We start from the raw sequence: 12,157 nt of genomic DNA, 5'->3' as shown, positions 1-12,157 counted from the left end.
ATTTCATTGGGTGACTCCCTGTTATTCTGTTATGTGAAGGGGTAAATAACACTTCCCTAGTCACTTTCTCCACACCATTCATGATTTTATAGATCTGTCATACCCCCTGTTGTTGTTTCTTTTCCAAGCTGAATAGTCCCAGTCTTTTTAATCTTTCCTCAGATGGAAGCTGTTCGTACCCTTCATCATTTTTTGTTTCCCTTCTCTGTATCTTTCCCATTTGTAATGTATCGTTTTTGAGATGGGGCAACCAGAACAGCATGCAGTATTCCAGGTTTGCACATATCATGGACTTATAGACATTACTTTACAAATAATTGCTCTATATATTTGTATTGTTATGACAAGCCCCTTTCTGTGATCGTTTGTCGTCTTACTTTTATTATAATGATTCTCTGTCCTTGCAGTAATATGGGTAGGGCCTACCAAATTCACAGCCATGAAAAGGATGTCATGGACCGTGAAATCTGTACAGTATAAGGTAAAAGCATACAAAAGCCCAGATTTCACGGGGGAGACCAGCATTCCCCAAATTGGAGGTCCTGACCCAAAAAGGAGGTTTAGGGGGGTCACAAGGTTATTTTAAGGAGGGATCACAGTGTTGCCACCCTTACTTCTGTGCTGCCTTCAGAGCTGGGGAGCCAGAGAGCGGCAGCTGTTGGCCCAGCACCCAGCTCTGAAGGCAACACCCCATCAGCAGTAGTGCAGAAATAAGGATGGCAGTACCATATCATCCACCCTTACTTCTGCACTGCTGCCTTCAGAACTGGGCAGCCAGGGTGGCTGCTGACTGAGGGCCCAGTTCTGCAGGCAGCAATGCAGAAATAAGGGTGGCAATACCATCCCATGCCATCGGTACTTCTGCACTGCTGCTGACAGCAGCTCTGCCTTCAGAGCTGGGCTCCTGGCCAGCAACCGCTGCTCTCCAGCTGCCCAGCTCTGAGGGCAACGCTGCAGCCAGCAACAGCTCAGAAGTAAGGGTAGCAGTACTGTAACACCCCCTACAATAACCTTGCGACACCCCCCCCCCCCAACTCCTTTTTGGGTCAAGACCCCTACAGTTAAAACACCATGAAATTTCAGATTTAGAAAGCTGAAATCATTAAATTTACAATTTTTAAATTCCTGTGACTGTGAAATTGACCAAAATGGACCATGAATCTGGTAGGGCTCTAATTACGCGTCTTCTCTTCACATTGACAGTTCTGATCTATAAATATATGGGAAATCTTGGTTATACTTAGCATTAATGTTTGTATCAACATGGGCCATATAATATGTAATCAGTAGCACCTGGACTTTCATATTACATTCAAGAAGTTGTAATTATTTAACAATGACTCTCTTCTTCACTGCTCGATAATGATCCAAAGCAGAGCGGACCGATGCATGTTCATTTTCATCATCTGAGTCAGATGCCACCAGCAGAAGTAAGCTTTTCTTTTTTGGTGGTTTGGGTTCTGTAGTTTCCACATCGAAATGTTGCTCTTTTAAGACTTCTGAAAGCATGCGCCACACCTTGTTCCTCTCAGATTTTGGAAGGCACTTCAGATTCTTAAACCTTGGGTCGAGTGCTTTAGCTATTTTTAGAAATCTCATATTGGTACCACCTTTGCATTTTGTCAAACCTGCAGTTACAGTGTTCGTAAATCAAACATATGCTGGATCATCATCCGAGACTGCTACAACATGAAATATACGGCAGAATGCAGGTAAAACAGAACAGGAGACATACAATGCTCCCCCAAGGAGTTTAGTCACAAATTTAATTAACACACTATTTTTTTTAACGAACATCAGCAGCATGGAAGCATGTCTTTCGGAATGGTGGCTGAAGCATGAAGGGGCATACGAATGTTCAGCATATCTGGCACGTAAATACCTTGAAATGCCAGCTACAAAAGTGCCATGCAAATGCCTGTTCTCAGTTTCAGGTGATGTAAATAAGAAGCAGGCAGCAGTATCTCACGTAAATGTAAACAAACTTATTTGTCTTCGTGATTGGCTGAACAAGAGGTAGGACTGAGTAGACTTGTGGGCTCTAAAGTTTTACATTGTTTTGTTTCTGAGTGCAGTTGTGTAACAAAAAAATACATTTGGAAGTTACACTTTCACAATAGAGATTGCACTACAGTACTTGTATGAGGTGAATTGAAAAATACAATTTGTTTTGTTTATCATTTTTACAGCGCAGATATTTGTAATAAAAACTAATCTACAGTGAGTACTGTATACTTTGTATTCTGTGTTGTAATAGAAATCAATATATTTGAAAATGTAGAAAAACACCCACAAATATTTAATAAATTTCAATTGGTATTCTATTGTTTAACAGTGCAATTAATCACGATTAATTTTTTTAATTGCAGTTAATTTTTTTTAGTTAATCACGTGAGATAACTGCAATTAATTGACAGCCCTAATTGCTGCAGAACTTTGTGGCCCCAAATCAGAATCAGATTCCCATTTTGCTGGCACTGTACAGCACATACAACATTTACTCCCTTAAGAGTTTGTAATCTAAAGAGTTAATTTTATGTATCATCTGATGTATTGTTTGGGTTGTGAAAATTTCCGGTGACGTTATTAAGTCCAGAGGTTCACGTTATGTACTGTAAGTTGCAAAGAAACTTATAAGTATAACTTTCAGTGCCCTTATTGTTGTGATTCTTCCATACACCTCCATATACCATCCTTTTTATAGCCTTTGAAAACAAATGATCATTTAAATTCTTCCACTCTAAGATTTGGACATTCTGATGAAGTACATAACTTTAATTTGCAGAGCTCAGAGAAAGCACACTCACTTGGGTTCAGTGAAGATGACAGCGTACAATAGATTGCTTTGTACCCTTCTGTCAGAGGGATAAAGCAGTAAAACAAGGGCTCAGTTATTTGTGTGCTAGAGGGGCAGTGGTTATCTGGCAATATGACAGGTTTGCTAATGGTACCTGACAGGAGTGTCACAAAGGAATAATTGTTAAGAACCTTCCTGTAACATAATACTTAAACACCACAAATGCAGGATCCCATTTGACAATTGATCTAGCTTAGATGCATAACCTATTTGCTTACTTCCAATAGGAAGTGTTATCATTGCCTGATTTAATGGGGTTTGGGGCATGGTTCTATCAACAGATATTTATTTAATTGTAATGTAATACTTGGCAGTTTAACAGCACTTTCTTAGCCTATCTATAGATCTCAAAGCACTTTTGAGGGATATTATTGCCTTTTTGTAAGTGGTGTAACACAGGCATAGTGGTTGTGGCGCAAGGTGACGCATCTAGTTGAGTGGCTCTCAATGTTCCAAGACTACTGCATCCCTTTCAGGAGTCTGATTTGTCTTGTGTACCCCCAAGTTACACCTCATTCAGAACCTACTTGCTTACATAATCACACATAAAAACACAAAAGTGTCACAGCACACTGTTATTGAAAAATTGCTGACTTCCTTTTACCATATAATTATAAAATAAATAAATTGGAATATAAATATTGTACTTACATTTCAGTGTATATTATATAGGGCAGTATAAAGTCATTGACTGTATGAAATTTTAGTTTGTACTGACTTCGAGTGCTTTTTACATTGTCTGTTATAAAACTAAGCAAATATCTAGATAAGTTGATGTATCCCCTGGAAGACTTCTATGTACCCCAAGGGGGTGTACCCCTGGTTGAGAACCACTGATCTAGTCAGTGATGATGAGAATTAGGGATAGAATATGAGTTCTTTTTCCCTGACCTGGGCTCACTCTGTTACAGCAACAGCTGCCCCTCATGATTAACGTGACTAGCTGATTTTCTTGATTATTGTATATTTCACTACTCTGATTATTAAGATCTGATTCTCTCAATTGCAGCAGCCAAATACAGCAACAATACTATATAAAGAGAGCTTTGTAGAGAGAGTGTTAATTATTTAAATGATTTCTAAACATAGTTTTATTATCTTAACCATTTTTATGTTTTAAACTGCAAAAATCTGTCAGCATAGATAAGTCAGTAGAAGGTGCTCCAGAAAAATCCATTTCCATAGTAGAAAGCTAAAAACCTTTTAAGGGGGGGTGTGGAAATTTTTTTTTTTTTAAATGTGTGCCATTTGTTGTAATCTGCCAGAAGCATAAAGGCCACAATATTCAGATCCTTAATTCATGTGCTAGTTATCCCATTAGATACCGAAAACAGGTATGCAAAGCACATAGTTAACAGTCTCTAGTTGCAAACGATTTGATCTATTAAATTTCAGGTGATCTCTAACTCTGTGTTCAATTTTTTCACACACCGCTAATTGTCATGGTTGGGACATATATGCTATAAGGAGTTTTGAAATGGAATCACTATGATGACAGTTAACATTTTTGTTGTGGTTCCAGCTTTGGTGGAGCTCTTCTACTTTTAACTGTTTGAGCTAACCACTGGACTGCAGTAATGGGTAGCTCTTGAATTGTGGGCTTTGAGAGTCATTGCACGTGGCATCTCCCAGAACAAAATAAGAAACTGCTGCTGAAGCACACATGTAGTTTTTAATGGTAGGGACTAAGTTCAAATGTTAGTGTTTTTTTTAAACCTGATAAGGACAGGCTTTACAGAACAGTCATTAGAATCCTGTGAGAATTTGTAAATCAAAAATTTGTATTTTGGATTTATTTTTTTCAATTTGCAAATCTCTAATAGGATTTACGGATCCAAAGTGGGATTTGTAAACTTTCATCAGGGTTTGTAAATCCATTTTCTTATAAGTCAATAAATCAAATAAAGAAGCTAAATCTAAGGGTGCAAGATAAAAGCTTGCAAATCAAAACAATAATTTTAAGACTTCCAGACACAATTTACAAATTTGAAATAAAATGTCTGGCTTTATTATTTGTAGATTAATAAATACAACCATACATGATTTTCTGATTAGTGATGAACACATTGGTGATGCAGGCGACATTGAATCTCCAGCTGGGCTCTCAGTTGATAATGCAGTCACATGCCTGGATTGTACAGGTTCCCTCTATTACCTGCGTGTGAAGCAGCTGCAAGCACTGTAAGATGTGTGTTTGTTTTTAAGCCCAGTATGCCAGTACTTTTTGTATGCTATCCTGCAGTAGTCTCTCATTAAACTGTAGGCTGTATGCTGTTATTCAGTTCCTGAGCCATTCTACTCATTCTAGCCATTCCCCTAAAGTGGTTTGGAATTTCAGTAGTCCTTAGCCAGCACCGCATCTGTTGTGGCCAGTAATCCTTAGCACTTTAGTACTTCACCTATATTTTCTTACTGTTGGCGGCAGACAACACTAAGATTAATGTTGCACTTATGCTGCTTCATGGGTTTACGTGTTCTTTGACGCATAAATATGGGTTGGCTAAAAGTATTCTGCTCTTAGCTTTTAGTAAAGTTTTAAAGTCTTAATATTTCATCTGTCCTGCCTAAAAGGGGGTGAGTCTTGTCACAGAGACTCTTGTTCAATGTCAACAGGACTGGTGAAAATCTAATAATCCAGGAGCCAGATTATCAACTGGTTATAAAAAAGCGTAGCTTGATTGACTTCAGTTTAAGTCCGTGGAGCTACATCAATTTACACCAGCTGAGGATCTGGTCCCAGGAGCATGCAGCTTTTCTGACCAATCTAGTGCTTTTGAATAAACTAAGTTGTAGTTTCCTTTCTATTTTAGATTTTGCAGAGATGTTTACTGCAGTGAAATGCAGATTAGTTGATATGAGCATCATCTTAAATATTTTTTGCAAGTTTTTCATTATATCGTTTTCTTATATTTTAAAGGAAAAGTGATCAACAAAGACTTGCGTCACTACCTGAGCCTGCAGTTCCAGAAAGGCTCAATAGACCATAAACTCCAACAAGTGATCAGAGACAATCTTTACCTGAGAACCATCCCATGTAAGTATGTAGAGTGCTAGCATAAATTAATCTATTTCAGTTAAACTCACATAACTCAAGAATCCTGTAAGCTTTTTCCCTTTGATCCTGTGTTGTTTCACATTTCCACCCTTTCAGTGAGGATTCCTTTGCATAAAGGCTATTTTTAGGTAGCCTCTTTGTTAGAATCCATATTAAGAAATGTTCTAAGTTAACTTGGGATGCAATGGAAAATTAGTCTATTGATAATCTTATTTTTATATATTAAAGAATTGACAAACCAGCAAAAATGTCAAAATTCCAAGTTCAGAGGACTTCAAGAGTGTCTGTCTTTTTTAAAACTCATTGGTACTGCCTCTAAACACCATTAAAGAATGCAACAAATAAAGATTTCATGTCAGCATAAGAGTAAGTAAACCTAGCGGGAGTGAGACATCTTTACTATAACTAGTATAATATAACTCTCACCATTGATTTTGGGGCAGTCTCTCTCACACACGCACACACCCGCCTAGCCAGTTTTGTGGCTTTTCACAAAGGGGAGATTAAGATCTCCAGGTGACCACCTGTAGTTAGGCTGGATGTTAGAGAAAATGGAAAGGAAGGAAAGGGTATAATTGTAGAAGAGCTGTTTGTGAAGAAGGAGACTGAGCTGGAACACAACCAGGTGGGGTGCACAAGGGACGTTATGGGTGCACTTGTAACATGTCTGAGCCTGAAATTTAGTGGGATGGAAGAGGGACCTATAGCATGGTCCACTGGTTGGGGAAAGGAGGAGTGGTCTTTCTAAATTAGAATAGGCACAGTAGAGTTGCAGAGCAAGCATTAACGAGAGGGCACCATGGGATGAGCCTCACCTCTTAATCCACTGCAGGCTGGAATGGCTGGCATCTCGTAGTATTTTCCCCATCCATAAAGCCCACCTGCTAACATGTCTTCAGCCAGGAATCATTAAGAGGTTGCTGCTCCTGCAGCCTGAGTGAAAAATCATTATCTTCTCAATTTCTCTCACTTCAGTCACCCATCACTGATCAGCTTCAAAGGCTCTTATAAATATGGTTAAAATGCTTAATGCTGATTGCCTGCTTGTATGATGATGATGGGCTCTTAGACTTTACAGAGGATAAAATTGTTCATTGGAGCAGCACATTTTAAGCTCATTATCGTACTTAATTACTAAAAAACAAAGTATTCAGTGTACTTTTGATGCAAGAATATTTACAAATTAATTAACAAACAAGCCAAGGCAAAGCTTTACTGAAGTGAATGGCTTTCTGGTGGCAACGGGTACTGTATGGCATGCACATGGCATTCATTACATGACTGATATAGGACAGTTCTGACCAAACATAAGGTCTAAAGCACCTCATTTGTATTCACTACTATGAATGGTAATGGATAATGAACACCATTTTGCAATTGTGAAATGCAATCTGAAATTTTTTTTAGGGAGTTATGAGGACCCAATTGGGTTATCATAGCTTTTAGAACCACCACAAACTGACAGCTTGGATAAAAATAATGTACTTTTCTAGCTTATCAGAGAGTATCTTTCAGTTTAAAGGACATCCCCACAATTATCACACAGACCTCCTGTCTGTGTGATGCTTTTCGCATTATCATGACATTCCATTTCTCAATTATCCAAAAGCCACGCTGTACTTTCCATATGAGGTATTTACTCATTAGAATGACTGATAAGTTTTATTTGAAGTATTTTAATTAAAAAACTTGAATATTAAATTAACATGGCACACATTACATTAATAAAAAACTGGCTGATAGGTCTCAAATGTAATTGTAAATAGGGAGTCGTCATCAAGTGGATGTGTTTCCAGTAGGGATCAGTTCTTCATCCTATGCTGTTTCATATTTTTATCAATGACCTGGAAGAAAACATAAAATCAGCATTGATAAAATTTGCAGATGAGACACAAATCTGAGGAGTGGTAAATAATTAAGAAGACAGGTCATTGTTTCAGGGCGATCTGGATCACTTGGTAAACTGGGCATAAACACTATGTTTTGTAATATGGATTAATGGGAATGTATACATATAGGATCAAAGAACATGGGCCATAATTACAGGAGGAGGACTAAGCGGGGAAGCAGTGAGTCTGAAAAGATTTGGGTGTTATGGTAGATAATCAGCTGAACATGAGCTCCCAGTTTGACATGATGGCCAAAAGAACTAACGGGATCCTGGGATGCACAAACAGGGGAATCTCAAGTAGGAGAAGAGAAGTTACCTTACCACCATATTTGGCACTGGTGCAATAGCTGCTGGAATACTGTGACCAGTTCTAGTGCCCACAATTCAAGAAAGATTTGGTAAATTGGAGAAGGGTTCAGGAAGAGCCATGAGAATGATTGAAGTATTAGAAAAATGCCTCATAGTGATAGATTGAGCTCTGAGAGTCTTATTTGTCTTACCAAAAGAAAGGTTAAGGGGTGACTTGATTACAGTCTGTGAATGTCTACATGGAAAACAAATATTTAATAGGCTCTTCAGTGTATCAGAGAAAGGTATAAACTGATCTGGTAGCTGGAAATCGAAGCTAGACAAATTCAGAGTGGAAATAAGGTGTAAATTTTTAACAGTGAGTAATAAACAGTTGGAAAAATTTACCACATGTCATGGTAGATTCTCCATCACTGACAATTTTTAAATCAAGATCAGATGCTTTTCTAAAAGGATATTTTTCTATGAATTATATTGGAAGTTCTATGGCCTATATTATAGGGGAGGTCAGATTAGATGGTCACAGTGGTCCCTTCTTGCCTTATATTAATCACATGTTAAAGTGTTTTTTGTCATAGCGTCAGGCATGTAATTTTTTAGCACATTTTTTATTTACCTATTATTTTGTGACCAGTTTTCAGAGTAACAGCCGTGTTAGTCTGTATTCGCAAAAAGAAAAGGAGTACTTGTGGCACCTTAGAGACTAACCAATTTATTTGAGCATAAGCTTTCGTGAGCTACATCGTGAGTGTTGCATCCGATGAAATGAGCTGTAGCTCACGAAAGCTTATGCTCAAATAAATTGGTTAGTCTCTAAGGTGCCACAAGTACTCCTTTTCTTTTTGTGACCAGTGTAATTAATGGCTTGGATCTTGGCAAGTTGATAATGAGTGGTTCTAAGATTCAGCATGCCCAGGATTACACCAGGGGAAGCAAAATATTCACTTCATTTTATGAGTGAAAGAATGAGGAGTTTAAAAAAAAAACCAGTGTAATGGAAATGAGGTTCACTTACTGACGGAGCTGTTCACATTGTTCATTGGAGTAAAATTGACAAGTTTTTAAAAGATTGTTGAGGTTAAAGAAGATGGTATGCAATAATGAATCACTGTAATCCTTGCTTCAGGAGAGCATTAATCACGCTTCTGTTAACTAGAGCTTCCTTGTTTGCTCGACTTGTACATTTTGAACATTTCTGAATTAGCATGACCCGTTTGCTAGATTGCTTTGAAAGTTTAGGTTTTTTGCTATCCAGCATTGTTTACTTTTACTTTTTTGCTCTCCAGCTACCGGATCAGTTTATACCTTTCTCTGCTACACTGAAGAGACTGTTAAATGTATGTTCTCCTTGTAGACGTTCACAGACTGCAATCAAAAACTCATGCAGTGGCAATATCACATTCCAGGCTCCATGATGATTTACCTACTTGGGTCCCATTGTGAATTATGAAAGCAGAAACAAATTCATCTAATAATATAGAGTACAGGCATACAAATGGCTGAAAAGACTGAAATAAATTTGATCCAACCCAATTATGTAATAGGGGGTCAGAAATCAATTTTGCTTTGTTAGTGACATCATTAATTACTAAATTTCCAAGAGCATTCAAGAGACATTAAGGAAGTGATACATCATCATAATGGTAGCAGACTATATACAGCTATTCCACAACCCCCCAAAAAATTTCAATTAATATTGCTTGGCCCAGGTCTTCACCAACTTCTGTACAGTAAATCAGTCAGGCTCATAGCATGTGTGAACATTTTTCTTTCTCACATCACTTCGTCCTCCAGCTTTTTATTGTCTCTGTCTTCCTCTCATCATAATTTATAATTTCTAAAACTCTCTTCCTCCTAAAATCATAGCAAGATGATTGATGCTCCCTCATTACCTCCAAGTTTCCTATCTTTTCAACAGTGTGTGCCTGTATGCTGATATAGCCCAGCACTCTATAACACTATCTCATTCTTTAAATAATAACTGCTTCATAGAAAGTTACATACAAGACATTTTTATTGTAATAATGGTTTTGCCTTATCTTTAATTGTTTCTGATTAGGTAACTCCTGCTAGCCATAACTTTGCTTTCAGTTAATGCTCTGCATTGTGAAATTAGGAACACCCACATGTATGAATACCAACACTGCAGAATGGAAATCACTGATCTAACAAGTGAATAATTTGTTTGAGGAAAGAAAAAACATTGATTAGAAAATGCATTAAAAAAGGACAAAAAAGTTATTGAGCTGTGAATAGTATGAGTAAAATACACCTCTCCTTTCCCTGTGAAATAAGGAGACCCTAGTGATGAAATCAACAGGCCCTCCTTTTCTACAGGTTCGGAGGTGTGTTGAAACAGTGTGTGATTCTAGGGGTATAATATTGCAGTTCTATAAGTAGCAAAACCAAACTCCAGTCTGATCACTATCATGTCTCCAAGAACAAAGCCCAAGATCTCAAAAATGAGGTCTTAAACTTAGGCTACTAACTCAGTACTTAGCCCAAATAAGTGACCTGATTTTCAGCAGTGCTGCTCACTGGGAGGTTCCGACTGACTTCAGTGGAATAGGCTGGGGTATAGAGCACCACTGATAAATACCCCGAGGAAGTAATTTGCATAGCAAGACCTTTTTAGTCTGTGTGACTTCCTGTCATCTACAAACTTCACTGGGATTTACATGCAGCACATTGGCATATCAGAGACCAGGGACCAAACTGACCCAGTCATTGCATAACCTCTGTTTAAAAGGATGATATGCATGATGAGAGACATCCAGGAAGGTGAAAGAGAGGAAATATTTGCCATTTCCTTTTGGTTATGTAGAATAAAATAAATAAATAAAACAATAAAAACTCAGGTTCACCAATGAATCTCATTTGTTTTTGAGGAGTAAGTCTCATTGAAACCTCATGCTATTCTTTTCTGCAGTATTCATCTACTGCATATTAACTTCTTCTGACCTGAGATGTTGTCTTTCTAGTGTGTGGGTGCTTTTCCACACTTATCTTGTGCTGTGGACTTAAAAAAAAATCTTTAGTTAATAAAGTAATTCAAGGAGTTGAAGTGAGTTAAGTTGATATTTAAACTGTGTTTCAACATGCCTTCCTTCACGCACCTAATGTTTCCATTGCACAGGGTAATATTCAGTTTGTGTCTTCAGTCTGTGTACAGTGAAGTGGCACAATTTGCATGGTATCAAAAAACTGTTTTTAATTAGTATTTTATGACACCGACATTCTCATCAGAACATTTACTATAAATTCTATGAGATGTCTACTGGCAAAAGTTAAATGTTAGTTTTATGTGAATGACCTAGCAATCAATCTAGACAAAATTGTGAGATGAGAATGTAATTGTCAATTTAAATTTTCATAAGATTAGATTGAGAGGTATAAACTGCTGTCATATACAGAGGTAGTTTATTGGGGGTGGGGATCAAAGGCTTATGAATGTTTCATATCAATATTTGTCATATGGGCACAAAAGCAAAGTGATTATTTTATTTCATCTTTGCCACATTAGAAAATTTAAATCTAATGGAATTCTTGACAAAGTGATCTAATACTGAAGTGCAGAAGCTATTGTCAATTGATTGTATTTTTCACATTGAAACATGATAAGTTTAAACAATTTGAATGTTTTGGATGGATTAGTGACTTGAAAAAAAGAAGTTCATTTGCCTTTATTCTTAAGATATTTCCACTTTCTACCCTCAGTATAAGATCAAAAGCCTTTTTCATTTAATAGATGTAGTTAAGATACATGTCAAAACATGTAATGAAAGTCAAAGTTTTCGTCATGACTAATGTTTAAAACTGTTCTAGATTCATTAGAAATTAAGTTTGTCAGGTATCCCATGTACAGTGTGATATGAAAAAGCATATGTTTGTTGCCAAAGTCACAGTTTCAAATGACAAGTTTCAGAGTAACAGCTGTGTTAGTCTGTATTCACAAAAAGAAAAGGAGTACTTGTGGCACCTTAGAGACTAACCAATTTATTTGAGCATAAGCTTTCGTGAGCTTCAAATGACGTAAGGGTTGTGT

General features: G+C 37.3%; 1 protein-coding gene across 7 annotated transcripts in view; it reads left to right on the top strand.

The window, feature by feature from the left end:
- Positions 1–12,157, top strand: part of MAGI3 (membrane associated guanylate kinase, WW and PDZ domain containing 3) — a 211,945-nt gene that overhangs the window by 104,919 nt on the left and 94,869 nt on the right. For 4 of the 7 annotated variants that reach the window (XM_073319477.1, XM_073319471.1, XM_073319470.1 and 1 more), the window contains exon 2: positions 5,775–5,891. In XM_073319477.1, the coding sequence (XP_073175578.1) occupies positions 5,775–5,891 (117 nt within the window). Of the gene's footprint in view, positions 1–5,774; positions 5,892–6,140; positions 6,279–12,157 lie in introns of all 7 variants that reach the window. The other 3 variants (XM_073319474.1, XM_073319473.1, XM_073319472.1) reach the window with 1 other exon arrangement.

This window comes from Lepidochelys kempii, chromosome 21, assembly GCF_965140265.1.
Source record: "Lepidochelys kempii isolate rLepKem1 chromosome 21, rLepKem1.hap2, whole genome shotgun sequence".
In the NCBI taxonomy this organism is placed as follows: Eukaryota; Metazoa; Chordata; order Testudines; family Cheloniidae; genus Lepidochelys; species Lepidochelys kempii.
This window is presented reverse-complemented; position numbering and strand designations above follow the sequence as displayed.